This window comes from Telmatherina bonti (genome assembly GCF_933228915.1).
Source record: "Telmatherina bonti genome assembly, chromosome: 5".
NCBI lineage: Eukaryota > Metazoa > Chordata > Actinopteri > Atheriniformes > Telmatherinidae > Telmatherina > Telmatherina bonti.
In genome coordinates, this window is record NC_136623.1 from 19,505,937 (window position 1) to 19,523,010 (window position 17,074).

At 39.6% G+C, this 17,074-nt stretch overlaps 3 protein-coding genes across 3 annotated transcripts; 2 read left to right on the top strand and 1 right to left on the bottom strand.

Moving 5' to 3' along the window:
• Positions 1-1,486: 1,486 nt before the first annotated feature.
• On the top strand, positions 1,487-4,991 carry LOC306756211 (uncharacterized protein). The gene is made up of 5 exons (XM_079240903.1): positions 1,487-2,055; positions 2,428-2,534; positions 2,906-2,977; positions 3,208-3,354; positions 3,572-4,991. The coding sequence occupies exons 1-5, from the start codon at positions 2,043-2,045 to the stop codon at positions 3,923-3,925; spliced, it is 693 nt and encodes a 230-aa protein (XP_079097029.1). The 5' UTR covers positions 1,487-2,042; the 3' UTR covers positions 3,926-4,991.
• A 679-nt stretch (positions 4,992-5,670) lies between these two features.
• grwd1 (glutamate-rich WD repeat containing 1) lies at positions 5,671-11,759 on the top strand. The gene is made up of 7 exons (XM_079240738.1): positions 5,671-5,908; positions 5,991-6,108; positions 8,527-8,686; positions 8,781-8,991; positions 9,722-9,867; positions 10,551-10,742; positions 11,132-11,759. Exons 1-7 carry the CDS (start codon positions 5,686-5,688, stop codon positions 11,438-11,440), a joined length of 1,359 nt encoding a protein of 452 aa, XP_079096864.1. The 5' UTR covers positions 5,671-5,685; the 3' UTR covers positions 11,441-11,759.
• A 251-nt stretch (positions 11,760-12,010) lies between these two features.
• On the bottom strand, positions 12,011-14,781 carry cdc42ep5 (CDC42 effector protein (Rho GTPase binding) 5). The gene is made up of 2 exons (XM_079240043.1): positions 14,664-14,781; positions 12,011-13,909 (listed from the first exon to the last, which is right to left on the bottom strand). Exon 2 carries the CDS (start codon positions 13,905-13,907, stop codon positions 12,981-12,983), a length of 927 nt encoding a protein of 308 aa, XP_079096169.1. The 5' UTR covers positions 13,908-13,909; positions 14,664-14,781; the 3' UTR covers positions 12,011-12,980.
• Positions 14,782-17,074: the final 2,293 nt, after the last annotated feature.

Genomic DNA, 17,074 nt, shown 5'->3' on the forward strand with positions numbered 1-17,074 from the left:
GAGGGAGAATAAAAAGGGAGTGAAGTGAAGAAGGAGGGGATTGCTTGTTTCTCAACCAGCTCCCTCTCACTTGTTAGAGTGGCTGTTGGCCAGCAAGTCCCAAGTGGTGTAAAACAACACTTGAGGTTTTTTGGTGTACTGAAATGTACAAAATAGTTGCATAATGAGACCCTGCTTCAGTACAGCCGACCACATCAGCAAGATTTTGGCTTTTTAACAAGCTGGTCACACACTGATCCACTGTGCTTTTTCCATACCAGCCTGTTGCTTTGCTGAAGTGCACAGACTTAAGTCAATAAAATTTAACAACATATGGCTTTGTTTAAACAGGGTTGGATTTTTTTTTTCTTCCCTAGATTCAAAACTATGTGATGACGATGCAAAAGAACAAATATCTGACTCATGTTTAAGTTCAAATGAGGGAGTGGAATAGACTTTGTAAATATTGGATCGACTGCAGCTTTCCATTTTAAAGGAATGTGTTAAGTAATGCTTTGGTTTTTTTTGTGTGGTTCTCCGCATTTTACTCAAATCTGGTTTTAATTTGGGAATTTACTCTGCTGGATTCACCAGCGTAATTTATCACAAATTAGTTACGTTTTCTTTCACTTTGCAAGTGATGCATGCAACAGGAAGACGGCACAATGGCTGGATATTTATATCCATCGTTACAACACATAGTACAGGTCAGGGGGTTTCAAGTTGACGATGCCTTGGGGAGTGTTGAAGGTTCTGCTTGCAGCGTTGCTGCTGCAGCTCTCTAGTTTCCCTTTTACTCTCAGCAGAGATGATCCTTTGATATACTGTTCATTTTCCATTGCTCTATGCTCAGAAAGAACATGAAGAAGAACAGTTTGTCTTTGGTACAACTTTTTTTTTCTTCTCTCCTATGATTAACTGCTCTTGTGACAACTCACTCAAATCCAGGGTCACAGGGTGCCTCACATCACCTGAGGACACAGATCAACACATTACAGTCAGGCTGATGACAGCTGTGAACATTACTGGACGTCACTATTTCAGGCACATCTGCAAGGCTGTTTTTAACAGTAATGACTGAAGAGCAATCACACACAATGACTTGCAAATTCAGGCAAAGTAATGTTGCAATCCTGCTCGCGAGTTTAGCAAGATGTGTAATTGTTGATTTATTTTAGAAAGAAAAAAAAAAACCCTGCTCATATGATGATTAAACAGGATGGTTTTTGACTGAAGGGATTAAGACCAGGAGAGCCACAGGCGCAGAGGTGTGGGGGAGAGTCCAAATGAAAAACATACGCTCCAACTGCATGACTAAGCCTCCTCGGCCCTCGTTTGGAAAGGGGGGGGGGGAGAGAGGAGGATGGGGGTGAGGGTGTCAGGGAATGTGGGGACTCGGGGGGGAGGGGGCCGGGTCAGTCAATAGTGAGGTAAAACGTGTGGCGGTGGGAGGGACCGAGACTTAAAGGGAGCAGACTGGCAATCCAGCCTAGCACTTTCACTTTGAGCGGAGCCTGTGTCTGAGTGAGGATACACAGACTGACCAGAGGGAGAGATACAGAGGAGGAGGAGGGTCAGCGTCTCCACCGCTTTATCCATTAACCAGCTTCAAGGAACAGAGGAGTGGTTCAAATTCAGGAAAATTCTAGGTCAGTAGTGAGAGGAAGAAAGGAAAAGGGAGGAAAAAAAAGAGAAAGAAAAGAGAAAAAAGCTTTGAAAGGAAAAAAGGCTGCAGCCACTCAGGCGTTAGTGGGAAAATCCAAAGTGAGAGAGCATGATGGCGTGAGATGATAGATGAAGCATATTTTGGAAAGTACCAGAGGAAACCAAAAGGACTGAATGCATAAGGGATGTGAGCAAGAAGACTAAAAAAAAAAAAAAAGGAAAGAAAAGAAAAACCAAGCGGTGAAGGAGAAGAGGCAGAAGCGGGTTCTGTCAAAGACCTGAAGAAACCACAGAGGAGGAAACTTTGCCTTTCACAGACTGACACAGGAACCCATCTGCAGAGTGATTGCCGTCAACAAGAGAAATGGAGAAGTGTCCATTCTTAGAAAGATAAAAGGATGTCACTGCCAGGTAAGAAATACAAAAAAAAGAATTTAAGTCATTTTTCTCTTACTTTCTCCTTAAAATCGGTTAGTAAATGATGAACTTGCAGAACTGGTTGCACAGTCAAACATAACTGGGGAGTTACAGGAGTTCTTTTTTGTTCTTTGTCATTGTTATGTCGTTATAACTAATTTCCTCTTCCTATAATTCAGTCAGAGATGTTGCCAAAATAACTAAGAAAGTTTCATACTGTTTTCTGCATAAATAGCCAATAGACACAGGAAATGATGTAATGTTTCTTACTAGGTATGCAGATAGCACAAGCTGCAAACCACAGAAAGTTTCCAGCAATTATCTGAATGCACTGTGCTGTTTTCTTACTCATGTCAACGATTCCAGTTCTACTGTTGCTATCACTTTTGATTGTCCAATGCGGTGGATGCGACTTTGACCGGATGGGTGTAGAAAACTTAAGGGCAACCATCAACTCTAATCCAACTGGATTTGTGAGTTCTGTTTTTTTTTCTCTCTCTTTTCTTAATTTTCCTTTTCAAGGAGTTACTCTGTGTACTAAAACAACACACTTTGTATTTCTATTTTCTTAAAAAGTTTGTGTCAGAGTAACTGATATTGTAGGTAAAGACCTAATGTAAAAGAAACATGATAAGTTATCTTATTTTCTAAAAACCTACATATTAATCAGATGTCAAACACTAACACCTGACAGAACCAAGATTGAACACTTTACAATTTTATGTTTAAATTTACAATTTGATTTTTGTAATATTGCTGCAATGACATTACATTATACATATTAATCTATTTCCTCATGAAGGGTTCATTCTCATCTTATGTGCTTCCTCTCTTTCTCCTATAGCGGACAGTATTTCCAAAAGATTACCATGTTGTGCACCATTACAAAAAAAGCATGCTCTGTAAACCTGAGCCGGTAAGTTACTTATTAGGTGTAACAAGGACATTTTATCTAACATGCAATAAACAACTTGTACATTTTATGATCTTCCAGTTTTTTTTTTTATTTTCTTTCCGCCCCCTTGAGAACAGTCTCTGGTCTCATTACCTGGATAATTATTATCCACTGCCTCGTCTTTAGTAGCCTTGGAACAGACGTTTATGTTATGTATACTAGCTTTAAGGCTGTTCTATCTCTCCCTACAGTGTTGTGTGTTCACTGCTGCAGTGGTCCTTCGGGACTCCTGGAGTGTGCTTCTCAGAAACCTCTGGGATGAGCATGTAAATCACTCCTTAATCCTCGATATAAAGCAGACACTGGAAGAAATTATCTTCAAGAACAAAAATGCACTGGTAAGATTTTTAGGCTTTTTTACAACAGTTTGTTATGGTTGTTATAGTTTAATTGCAATCCTACAAGTATTTTATCAAACAGAGTTAAGTGAAATGTTTCTCATTATTTGACATGTGATTGCTCACCACTGTCTTATTATAGTTCTTCAAACATGATTTCAAGTATAAAGTTCCTCTCCTGAATTTTCTGTTCATGACTCTTGTTTCCTGATTCCAGGTGCTCCTGGAGGATCCAAATTTTGATCTTGATCCACTCCCGAAATCATATTCCTCTCCAGAAGAACTCCTAAACTTAACATCAGAACTTTTTACTCGATGGCTCGAGGTTAGGTGCTTGTCTTCGATTGACAGTTGCCAACCGCCTACATTGCCCCCTCCAGTTGACAGGAAGGACTACAGTCCATCAAGGGCCAGACTCTTAATCACCCGAGCCATCAGCGATGTGGAAGGAAACCCTGAAAAGATAATAGACTCTGACAAGCCATCTTCCAGTGGAGGGCCTGTGTCCCTATCTTCTGCCTCTGTCTGGAGCCCCTTGTTATTCAGACTCTACTGGTGGTTGCTGCCATAAGAACTAAAAAGCTTTTTTATGATGCAACATAAAATGCAAAACATTTCCTGGCACTGAATGATTGTTTTCTTTGTGTTAAAGGAGTAAGCTTTGTCAATATGTAGTGATATGCACCGGTTGCATTTAACGTCCAAAGTTTACTGTCTAACAGTGCTCTGTAATATCACACACACAAATATATATATATATATATATATATTTAGAAATCTATAGCCACACTGTTGAGCAGCCTCAAGCTCCAGCTAGTTGTGCTTTTCATGCTAACAAGAGATATGCTGAGCTATCCAATGCACATAAGCCATCGTCTTTGTGAGTTTCATCACTGTTTACAATGAATGTTGTGTAAATGTAATATGTTACAGTCTTTGGGTGTTTACTTTTGTACATAAATATAAATTAAAGACATTTAGATATATAAATGTTAGTATTCGGTTGAAGTCACAAGGTTATTGAGAGAGAGAGCTATATTTATTATAATCTTTATTTGGTGTCAAAGACAAAAATGTTCATAATGTCAGAGGACAAGACTGTACCTTCTCTCTAAACATTTATCCGACAGTAAATGGTTACTTTAATGGTATGAAGCACTTTTAAATACTAAAACAACAACATGCATGCACATTTTGACCAATATTACTGATGAATCAAGGCAAACATGGGGAGGGTTATTCCACATCAAGTACTTTTGCTTTTAATATGATTTACTAACAGCATTTGTTCAAAATATTTGTCATGTACAGAATGGTACGTTTTACTTCAGTAAACATCTAAGTATGACCTCCATTACTGTCAGTAACCACACTTTTGTTGTCACACATCATGATAGCCATTTTTTTTTTTTTTTTACAAAGTCTTATTTTGCTAACCATTCATTTACAACTACTCTGGTATAAAAACATAAATCCATTTTTTTTAAAAAAAAAAAAAAAAAAGAAAAAAGAAAAGGGCCGAGAGATAAGTTGCAGATGAGAGAAGAATGTATTGTGACTTCCAAGTGGTCTGACATTTGTCTGAATCTACAATGAGGAATAAAAGTGCACTCTTTATTGTGCACCCTATATGCTTGCACTTGCCTCTGCTTGTACACACCCACACATGCATTTTCTTCACTGGGCCCTTCTCTTAGTTTCGTAATCCCTCCAAACATATTATGAAGAGGGCTCTAGGCAAGCCAGGGTCTTAAATGTTCTCTTTGAATTCATGTCATGTTTCAAGAATGGAACAAATTTAGTAAAGTAATAATAGCCAAGACACATTTTTGGACAAAGTCAGATGGAAAGAAAAACTTTTCATAAGAATTGTGGATGCAAGGTGTCCATTTTCCAGAACACACTGCAGTCAAATACATTCATCTGAGTTGAGTCACTGTCTTTCCAGCAGTGAGCCAACTCCTGGTTTCCCATCTGACACGGTGGCTGTGGTGTCAGTACCAAGCTGTGCTGTTGGTCGCTCTGCCCTTGTAAATGCTTGCAAAAGCCTGTTGACAGTGCATGCATATGAACCTGAATATGAAAATGGATATCCAGATTCCTTATGTAAAAACATTTTACCAGCGATTACAGGATAACAATTGTTAAAATGTTGGCAATTTACTAGACAAACAGTTTAAAGTCTGATTTTTCCTGGCAGCAGAGGACCAAGAGCCAAACGAGGCAGCTGAATTCCCGTAAACGGGGTGGGAAAGGGAGAGGGAGAGAAGGGGAGTGTGAGGGGAGGACAAACCACGTGGTCGCCCAACAAACCGGATGTAAGCTACCAACATGTCTGCCTCCGATGAACACACGTTTACCGACAAAGGAGGCGAGGTGGAGGAGATGGACGAGGTAGGCAGCGATGACGACGATGCAGAAGACATGGAGGAAGAAGGAGCGGATGGAGAAGAGAAGAGGAAAGTGTATGTCCCCGGGATTGAGCCGCTACCACCCGGAGAGGAGCTGGAAATGGATCGTTCCGCGTACCGCATGTACCACGAGTGTCAAACAGGCGAGGAGAAAGTCATCTGTTTGGCAGTACATAAAGATTGTGGAGCATGTGAAGTAAACTTTATTTCTTGTTTTATGTTCAGGAGCTCCGTGTCTGAGCTTCGACGTCATTAGAGACGCAGATGGAGAAGGCAGGGATCAGTTTCCTCTGTCCATGTTGCTCTGTGCAGGTACACAAGCTGAAACAGCCCTGAAGAACAGGTACCTCCCATTTCTTCAGACCTTCCTATAAGTCACACTGTAACGACAGGGTTGTTTTTCAGAGGAAAAATGTCCATCCTGGTATCTAGGCAACAGTTGTTAGTCAGGAACTTTACTGGTCCTGTTCATTAGTTAGAAATATGAACAGAGCTGTAATTAGTTTTCTTTATCCAATAAGGTTGATACAAAAATACAGATTTTTATCATTATTTGATATAGTTCTTGCTTTAGATCAAATCAGATTTATTTATGCAGCACTACTTTGCCAAAAAAATGTTATCCAAAGGCTGCTATACCCACAAATTAAGTAAATTAAGTTCAAATCTGGAGTAAAGGCTGCCTAATCCAGTCTAATTATTGCCAAATTTAATCCCGCATAACACCATTCAAGTCATAATGATATAGTAGTAGTAGTAGTACTCTCCGGGTCATGGCCTGTAGCATGCGCAGGGAAAAACAAAGAATGGGTTGAAAGGGAAAACAGAGAAATAAAACTTGTAGAGGCCTCTGGTAAGATTAAAGTCCTCAGTTATTTGGGATTTGAGAAGGCAGGATGAAAACATCAGCTAGAGATGCAGTAAATGTGAAATTGTTATTTAGCAAATAAGCCAATGCCATTTATTGACCTTTTTTCTTTCCTTTTATTCCCCAATTTTCCATTTTATTTGTGTTGAAATAATACAATACTGGGTTTACTGTAAATCAGTCTTTCAGATTAACTCAGAGTAAAGTATTAGTATTTAGTAGTTCTGGTAAATATTTCAGGCTATTAGTAATCTTTAGCTGACACTGAGAGAGAGAGAGCCTGTCCTCACAGAAATGTGTCAGCCAGCAGGTTCAAACCTGCTGGGAAGTGGTCGGTAATGATTACACTACTGTCAGTCTGTTATGAAACAACAAAAAAAATATTTAGACGTCAGACTTTTCCATTAGCACGCCATGATTTATGTTTTGTTTTTTTCATATGCACCCCAGAATTGCACAGATAGTATTTATTTAAAGAAGAAATATAACATGTCACTGAAGAGTCTGTCATTTGTGTCATGGCAATCCTAAGGACTTTTTTTTCTTGGCTCTGCAAGATGATTTTGATCTTATATTAAAATTTGTCTTTAGTTCTGAATGGCCGCTGCAAAATCGTTGTTGGAACATTTGAACTTTGAGAGGTGAATGATCTGATTAATTAAAGTTAATATAAACTTATTTTACAGACTACTAAATGCATCAGAAACTAGCTGAAAAGACGTCAATGGAGGTTCTGTCAACTCATTGTCATGTAAATCGCCTGCTTTCAAGAAAAGGACTCCACTCGCTTTAACTTAAAAACACTTTAGGAGAAGATTAAATCAGTTGTGATCTTTTTTGGATTTCTCACAATTCTACCAAAACAGCTTTTTCTTTTTTCTACAATTGGTCAGTTTAGACGTCCCACAAACCTTCACCCCTTCTGCTATACTGCTGTGTTAGTAAAACAGGCTGTTAAATATTTATTAGCTTCAGCTTCAGGCCAGAACTGGAGCAGCATCTCGCCACCGCTAATTGTCTACAAAGAAACTAGAAAGCACCTAAACCATGCAGCATTGTGGTAGAGCTCCTGCAGACCCACTGAAAGCACAAGTATAAACACTCATCGAGTGCATGTTGAGCTAAGCTCAGAACTAGGGAGGGGGTTTTTAAGAGGAGGCAGAAACAATGTCATTTTAAAGTGACATGAAGCCCTGCTGCCATGAAAAGCAGCTCAGCTCCGTAAACTGGCTGTGTGAGTGTTAACATGAAGTAACACAACTGTGTGTAACTTTAGTCCCATAGACTTCATGTCAAGTTTGTTAATACTTACAGGACATTTATGTGGACAAGTTTGAAATCTGGACTTGAAGTATCTTTTTAAACTCTGCTTAAGAAATTAAGATAGCATCCAGTGTTGTCCCAACAACAAACATTTTCCAGTGTTCAAGCTGCATAAATGTTAACAATGCATCTCAATCCACTTGCAGGGTTCGTATTGCAAATAACAGATGAATAATGATTTTTGAATCCTTATATTCAGTTGAAGTATGCTAAAGCATTCACGCTCTGGCCCCACCTCTTATTGTAAGAGACTTCTGCAGTTCTATCAAACCCATCTACATAAACAGTGAACGACTGCTATGACAACAAATACAGTTTACAGATTAAACCAGAGATAAGGTTTTTTCTCTTCTTTTTCTTGTGGTGAACAGTATCTGTTTTGTTCTGCTGCTAACCACATGTTCACCGTACCTGTGGGTAAATTTCCTTTACATGGAAGGTGAATTGTAGGTTTAATGCTACATGACACATTGTCAGAACTTGAATAAAGATGATAAAGCACAGTGGAGTGTGTTGAGAGATTACACTTTCGCCTGCATGCCGACAAGCAATAACTTGCATTTCTTGCAGGCTTCTGGTGATGCGCATGCATAATCTTCATGGGACAGAAAAGGAAAATGAAGAGGAAGAAAGCAGTGATGAAGAAAGTGATGACGAGGAGGATGCAGATAAGAAACCACAAATGGAACTGGCCATGATGCCTCATTACGGGGGGGTTAACAGAGTTAGAGTATGTTCTTTTATTCTCATTATTTGTTAAATAAACAATGTGTGATAAGTGCCTTTTTCCCACCCGTTAACTAGTTGTGCTGCTGGGTTTCCAGGTGACTCCGTATGGACAACAGTCCCTGGCTGCTGTGTGGTCCGAGAAAGGACAGGTTGAAATATTTGACCTCCAATCTCAGCTGGAGGCCGTCCACAGTTCAGCTGCAATGGCTGCTTTCGTCCAACAGCAAAAGGAAGCCACGCCTCTCTTCAGTTTCTCTGGTCACATGAGTGAAGGCTTCGCAATGGACTGGTCACCTAAAGTACCGGGTGGGTTTTATACCTGCAACTAAATCATAGAGGGGGAAAAACACCCTTTGTTTCCTCTTTTTGACATTTAGCGATCAAACTCAGTAATTTACAACATTGTTTTTCTGTACATCTACACCTCATTTTGACCTCTGACAATTTTTTTTTCCAACATATCCAGATATGATATGAGGACGAGGAATCTGAACACACACATCCAACTTAGCTGAATCCAACTTAGCTGCAGCTTTTATAACTTTCCAGTAATCATCACAGTGTACAGTATAAAGTATTGTTCATTTAATTATTTTTTATTTGACCGACATAAGAACCAAACTTGTGAGCAGACTTGGCAAAACATTATTGGATAGAGAAGTGGCTGACTGGGATTCAATAAGCATAAATAACTACCAGAATTAAAGATTTTCACTGATAATGTGTTTGCAGGTAAATAAATAAAATCCACACAGTTATAAAGTCAATATAGAAAGAATCTGGAATAAACTTTGCATGCAATCATTCAGAATAAATTTCTCAGTTTTAATGACAAAATATACATCAAAAGATGCTGCAGTTAAATATTTTATTCTAGATGTGTCACATTGGACAATGCTTTGAAGATTGAGGCGAGCGTCTTTGGGCCTGTGGCTCCGTCTACACAAAGTAGTTGGTACACTTGCATGCTGCAACAGGTCTGAACATGTTAAAGGAAGCTGAAATGTTTATTGTTGTGTCCACATTTGATCGACAGGTCGTCTTGTCAGTGGGGATTGCAAAAAAAACATTCATGTGTGGGAGCCACGTGAAGGAGGAACTTCATGGCAGATTGACCAACGACCTTTCAGCTCCCACAGCAAGTCGGTGGAGGATCTGCAGTGGTCGCCCACTGAAGCCACAGTACGTAGAACTTGTGTTTTAGTGGTTAATACTGTCACTCCTCTACGTTTACTGAGTTGCTACTGGAGCTGAGGGATAGCTAGATAAATATTAGACATGCATATTTTGATTTGCATCCTTGTCTTAACAGCACTGCTTGAGTGGCCCAACTGATCTTTAATAAAAAACGGAGGGTTAATTTGTCACCATTAATGATGTCAAACTGATATTACCAGCTTACCCGCACTTCTCAGGTGTTTATTCGTAAAAGCAGGGTGTGTTGAAAGAATGACGAACTGCAATGCATAATACTTTGACTGTACAAGGAACCTGTGGTAACAGTGCAACTATGCATTATCGCGGTTTTGTAAGCAAAATCTCAGACTGAAATAGTTGCGCTCATACTGGCACTCCTCACCAAACTTGTTTGTGGTATGTAAACGTTCATCCTCCCTAATGTTGGGTGTTAGCTTTTTGCTTTAATGAATGTACCTTCTGCTGTTTGTGACATTCTTGGGATTAGTCCACCTAAGTAGTGTTGACTTCAATATCATAAGGTTTGAATAGAAACAGGATTTCATGGAAGGCAGAGTGTATAAAGAATATATTGCAATAAATACAGTGAAGTTCCTCTTGCTGAGTTCCCCACTTGCTTTGCAAATATTTACTATTGAAATCTCAAAGTTCATTCGCTCTGCCACCAGGTTTTTGCATCTTGTTCTGTCGACCAGTCCATTCGCATCTGGGATATTCGTGCACCACCAAATTCGATGCTCTCAGCTGATGGAGCTCACTCATCAGACATCAATGTAATCAGCTGGAACAGAAGCGAACCATTCCTTCTGTCAGGTGGCGACGATGGTTTTCTGAAAGTGTGGGACCTGCGGCAGTTTAAGGTAAGAGCTAACAGAAATGAATGCAAGATCACCACTGAACACATGCGAGATTAACCCTCTGGGGGTTGTGGGCGATTATCCACGGGTTTTCATTGCAAAGTAACCTCCTGTTATTGCTACACGGAAAACAGGGTTTAAGGCTGTATTACAACACACGCTCTACAAACTTCTTGGATTCCACCTAACACAGACATGTGTTCTTACAGCTGTCACACAATAGGTTACCGCAGCTGCGTCCTCCTGCCTAACATAGGAATCTGTCTTTGATTTACCTTTTTAAGAAATTGTGCACATTAAGTATTCTTTTGCTACAAGTTCACATGCATGTTTCTGTAGCCTAGTGTGTGAACGAACAGCTGTCTTACCCGACTGGCCTCTTCTACCTGCAGACTGGCCGACCCGTAGCAAACTTCAAACAGCACAGCGCTCCCATCACATCTGTGGAGTGGAACCCTGTGGACTCCAGCGTGTTTGCCGCCTCGGGAGCAGATGACATATTAAGTCAGTGGGATCTTTCCGTGGAGTCGTGCGATTCTGTTGCCAGGGTAGAGGGAGTCAAGGACCTACCCCCTCAGCTACTGTTCCTGCATCAGGGTCAGTCAGAGATCAAGGAGATCCACTGGCATCCACAATTGCCTGGCGTCATGATTTCCACGGCGCTGTCAGGGTTCAATGTGTTCAGAACAATATCCGTGTAGCGAGTGTGCAGGTGAACGTGTGTGCAGGTTTTTGAATTATTCAGTATTATTTTTAACTTGCATGTGAGGAAAGAGCAGTGAAGAGCTTGTAATAATGTACATAACTTAGCTATGTAAGTAATAAATCTACTTTTTGACATTTATGTGCTAACATAGGCGCCACGAGTTACTCCAGTGGAACGGTCTGTATGTTGAACAGATGTGCAAACTATTTTAGGCATTCCTTGTTGCGTGCTTAAAATAAAGTTATACTTTATAAAAGACTGATTCATTTTACTGCACTGAACCAGCATAATTACTCCAATTAAAAGGAAATTATTTAAGACCTTTAACTTTTAACCTGTCATAAGAGCTCTAGATGTGCATACAACACAGTTGCAATGCAGTAAATCAGTGTGGTGTATATTGGAATGATGGCACTTTTTGTACCAGTGTTGGGAGTCTGGGCACATGGTAACCTTTTTGCTTAAAATGCTTAAATAAAATCAATCACCAATGCAGAACACATCACAACAGATCCACTCTTTTACATTCAGAAAGACTGAAAAAGTCAGCCAAGGCTGGTCACGATCAAATCCCAATAATTACTTTATTGCATTTACTGTTATCCTTGTTAAACCACAGGCTGAAAAATGTGTCTAAACCAGCATTTCAAACAGATGAGTGGAACGATAGATATCTCCCTTTTACAGCATTTTTTCAAAACTATTACACAAGCAAAAAGCGTGTACAAAAATACACAGCTAGTCCTGATTTATAATTGACCTTTAAATCCCATGATTGTCTTTGCCTTCTAGAAAAATCCAATCCCACAGCACAAAGGATACCTTTGGTAAGTTATAGACATGCAAAAAATAAAAATAAAAACACAGATGTGGCTTGGTTTGAGCTAAAAAGTCCCACATTGCCAGATTTGGAATGTGACAAATTCACAGTAATTATCAACACCGTCTGAGGACTCTTTGTAAAGCTTTTCAGATGAATAAAACGAAAGGCATGGAGGCTGTTCTAAACACACAATGCGGGAAATTACGAAGAAGGAACCGATACAGCATGGGATACAATACACATGCAACTCCCTTTAAGGCACTATAAGAAAAAAGTTTTAAACACAGCGCTCACTGCGTTTCGATTATGTGTCAGATATAAGACATAGAATAAAACATTAACAATTCAACCCTCATTATTTTAGTCCAAACTCTCCAGAGCTTCATTCTGTCAGCAAACCTTACGGCTGAATGAAGTGAATCAAAGTGCTAAAATTCTTCACTGTTAAGCCCAAATTTGTTTAGTCATTTGCAAGTCTGTTACTCATGTGGATAAAACATAAAAATGTTTCCAGTTGAGAAAAGTGGTTTTAAAGCTTTATCATATTTTTTCTTTTGATTAAAAAGGTCTATTTTTTGTTTACATATATTTTATTTAAGACTCCTAGCCAGCTAATAGTAAAAAGATGGGTTAAGGAGGTATACAGTTTATCGTACACCTAGTTTACTTGACAGCAAGGATGTTTCATAATAAGGAAAAAGAAAAAAGTCCCCTATAAACCGATTTCATCATCAAACTCGTCTTCAAATGTGTAGCCCCGTCCTGCTTCCCCGTCCTCCTCCTCCTCCTCCTCCTCCTCCTCCTCTGAATCAGTCTCTGAGTGGACACTGTCAGCCCTCCTCCTGTCCAATGGAGTGACCCCTTCATACTCTGATGAGCTATGTGATGAAGCAGGACTGGGAGGCAAATCTGGTTTGTGATTAGTGAACTCGGTTTCGCATACTGGGCTCTTTCTCCCTTCACTCTCACCTCTTGTTGGACTGTAACATGCCACCTGATCCTCATCCTGAAAGTCAAATGCTTGACTTTCTTCCTCTTCAGATGCTTGGCGGATAATCTCATCTCGCTTATCACTAAATCTCACTTTTGGTCGTGAACCTTTGGGCTTGATACCATTGCCGTCTGATATTCTACTGTCTTCCACCGGGTTTCCATCCAAGTTCTTCCCATTCAGCTCATTTTGAATGTTCACAGACATCTCCGTAGCCCCTTTGCCTGCTTTGGTTTCCACTACAGAGGTGGCACTTTGGGTACTGAACACATCCTTGTCATTGTAGTCAAGCGCCAGACCATCCATCACCCCCAACACATCCCCAAGCATAGATGGGCCCAGATCCAAATCCAGGTCCAGAGTCAATGAAGACACCGACTCGGAGTGATGAAGCTGATTGTTCTGTGGGCTTCCTGGAGTATCTGTATGAAGATCACCGTGGCTGACTGCCACCTCAGCTGGGAAGACCCTTGATTCTCCCACATCAGCAGCAGAAGTAGAGTTTGGGTCTATGGTGGACAGGAAGGACGTGTCCCCAAAGGTGTCGCCACCTCTTCCGATGTGCATGGTGTGGCGAAAGTCACCCAAAGGCGCTGAGATCATGGTAGGGTCCAGGCGAGGTGCCCGAGATGATTTGTGGAGTGGCATGACTGGAAAGAATTTAACGCAAACGTCAAAACAGGTAGGGTGACTTCTCATGCATCTGAAGCAGCACAGGCAAAATGAAAGACAAGACGAGCAAATGAAACACTGGAAGCCTGGTTTAACCTCCTGATAAGAGTGTGAAAATGTACCCTGTTGTGTAATATTATGGGAAAGCAATGAGTATTTTGGCACTGGCGTTGGCTGTGAAGGCCATGCTGAGACTTGTACTTGAAGCACACCATGCAACGTTAGCACATACTTTTCTCTGCCCTCAGGGGTGTAGTAAGACAAAAACAAGACTGTAACCTTCTCAACAAACATGAACATTTCATTTCAGAGTCTTGTAGTAAAAAAATGGTTCCAGCTGAAGCCAACCATAAAAGCCTTTTAACTAATAACTAATGAAGCAGGTTGGAGCTTTTTAACGCAGGTGTTGGTAAAGTTTAATGCCTTTCTAACATTAAATATACTGTAAGCCACTGTTAATGCAGACCTCAGGGTCTAACGCACGGATGTGAATGGGTGAGTAAATTCAGCAGGGGAGGGGGCTTACAGACCCAACACTCCAAGACTTTCCAGAAATTATTCAAATACATTTTTTTAAAAGTCAAAACACGTCGTTTAATAACTTTAACTCGTAGGTACTAACAAGAACACCGTGTATTGGTGAGGATAGAAGCGTCTGGGTGAATTAAAAAAAACATTCCTTCTATGAGCTAAATGAGAGTCTCTGTAACATTTTAAGGACTGAAAACTTACTTTAAAGCGTATTCTGTTGTCTTTGACTGGCTCCCACTTCAATATCCAGCTTTTTCATCTGGCTTTTCGGTTTCGCCTTCCTCTCGGCTTTCCCCTCGCGCTTTTCTCGCCGTCGTTTGCCTGTGTGATTTTTTTTCCAAAGGGATGGGCACGAGCTGAGGAAGTGACGCGACAGTTAAAAGTGAGGACTGAGAGGATCAAACTGCAGTGAGGATAAACGACAATCATCACATTGCTTCCCAAACAGAGCAGAACAGTTGTGAGAAAATTACTTTATTAAGTTAGATCACTGAAAGTTCAGTTTTTAACGTGGTTTCGGCATATCTGTGTGTTTGTTTGGAAGTTTGTTCCAAAACAACAAGAGTAAAGTTTATTCAACTTAGTGGGAAGATAGATCTGCGAAGGAGGATGCATTACATTATGATTCATTCATTCATTCATTCATTCCAAGTGTGAAACAGGACACTGGCCTTTGAAGAAGATTGCACTTTCCCCCATCTTGACAAACTTTCAAATAAACACGTTCAAATAATACTGAGAAAGTGCTGATTTTATTTTTCACTTCTGCATAACATTACAGAAGTTATTATGAAATTTTACAATTTACAAAAAAAGATCACAGTTACATTACTTTATATTTGCAGTGTATTCATTTCAGTATTGTCTTTTACCTTTAGCTGTAGAGACCTGCTTCACACAGTAAGAAAACCAGTTTGGTGCCACAGCAATGGCTTTTTTTTTTTTTTTCTAGCGTGCACTGTAACATTTGAAAAGTAGTCAAATATTTTTCAGTTTGAAAATCAAGGAAAAACATCTATGGAGTGTAACTGACACACAACAGAGTGGTTGAGGATAATCAGGAGTTTTAGATAGTCAAAATCATGGAACATGGTGCAGAAAATGTGAAGCAGTTTGACTATTATTAAATACTGTTAGAAATTCCATCCATCCATCCATCCATTTTCTAAACCGCTTAATCCAATGCAGGGTCGCGGGGAAGCTGGAGCCTATCCCAGCTGGCTTTGGGCGACAGGCAGGGTACACCCTGGACAGCTCGCCAGTCCATCGCAGTGTTAGAAATTCATGCCCAATTATTCAATCCAACAAATAATACAATCATGTGATTTGGTCTAGTTAAGATAAATGTCATCTGATCAGGTTGCAGGTAGCTCAGAGCAGAGCAGATCACTTGGTTCCTTAATGTCCTGATCAGACCAGTGTAAGTGCAATGAATCACCATTGATCCTGGCTAATGAATGATGCAATATTCATTAATGTCTTATAATAAATGTAGCAATGACTTAAACATCAGAAATATTGTATAAAAGATAATAACTTTTTCAGACACACAAGGATTTTCCCGAGGCAGATGTCAGTGGGTCACTTCTTTTGTTCCTATGTGAGTAATTATAAACAGAAGATGATAAATTACAAAGGAATGATGGAATAAATAACCTGACTTTTTGGTTTTAGATCGGATGGTAAGCTTTGAGAAGAAACTAAAATTATTTCTGTTTACTCAGGGAGAATAAAATGAACGGCGAGTTTTTGAGCAGTTTTTCTTAACATTACTTTGAGGTTGTGGTGAGATGATGTAATCTCTTGGTTTGAAAAGAAGGAATGTAAAGTTGCAATGCCTTTGTGCTTGCTGCACTGTTATTAAGGTTATTTTTATATTATGAGCAAGTGTCCTTATGTTTGTTTCCTAAGCTGTTGTGAACCAGTGTGTTAGGGCATTTTTAATGAAAGATTATGTTATAATTTGGTTGATGATATTGGCTAGTCTCTATAAGAGGCGCTTATGTGAAAGGTCAGCAACTAATGGGGATCTGATAAAACAACAAACCATTGAATAAAATCTCCTAAACATGCTGATTTGTTTGCAGTTTTCACTGTAAATTAGTCTCTTTTTGACATCAACACAGGGAAATTTGTCTTTTATCTCACAATGTAACCCTCCAAACCAAGAAAACTTCATATATTAGAGTTAATCCTCTAAATGGCAGGGACTTTATCAACTGACACATTTTACTATGAGGGCAGGATTTTCTTTTAAACCCAGACATTGAAACTGTTTTAACTTATTTATATGTCTATATTTTGTACACTAGAAATACAAGTCACATTGTGTCTTGCAGTGCTCACGTAGTGGTAGTTTTCTCTACTTTGTTTATCCATACTTAGATAGATAGCTATTCTCAATTTCTCCCAAGACGGTGTGGTGCAGTTATGATTACTCCTAACAAATATTACTGCATCAATAAGGAAAGTCATATCCTCATGCTTGGCTTCCATATCCTCTCTGACCCCAATAACGCGAGTCCTTCTTCAGGACATAAATTTTTTATTTGGATAAAACAAATTAAAACCAGCTTGTCATTTTCAGCCAGTTTTTTTTTTTTTTGCATGTA

Excerpts from the sequence above, each read along its gene's own strand:
- LOC306756211 (XM_079240903.1), top strand. Across the intron at positions 2,978-3,207 it reads TGCTCTGTAAACCTGAGCCG|TGTTGTGTGTTCACTGCTGC; the intron begins GTAAGTTACTTA and ends CTCTCCCTACAG. Across the intron at positions 3,355-3,571 it reads TCAAGAACAAAAATGCACTG|GTGCTCCTGGAGGATCCAAA; the intron begins GTAAGATTTTTA and ends TCCTGATTCCAG.
- cdc42ep5 (XM_079240043.1), bottom strand. The coding sequence starts at position 13,907 with ATGCCACTCCACAAATCATCTCGGGCACCTCGCCTGGACCCTACCATG.
- grwd1 (XM_079240738.1), top strand. The coding sequence starts at position 5,686 with ATGTCTGCCTCCGATGAACACACGTTTACCGACAAAGGAGGCGAGGTG. Across the intron at positions 6,109-8,526 it reads GAAACAGCCCTGAAGAACAG|GCTTCTGGTGATGCGCATGC; the intron begins GTACCTCCCATT and ends CATTTCTTGCAG. Across the intron at positions 8,992-9,721 it reads CTGGTCACCTAAAGTACCGG|GTCGTCTTGTCAGTGGGGAT; the intron begins GTGGGTTTTATA and ends TTTGATCGACAG.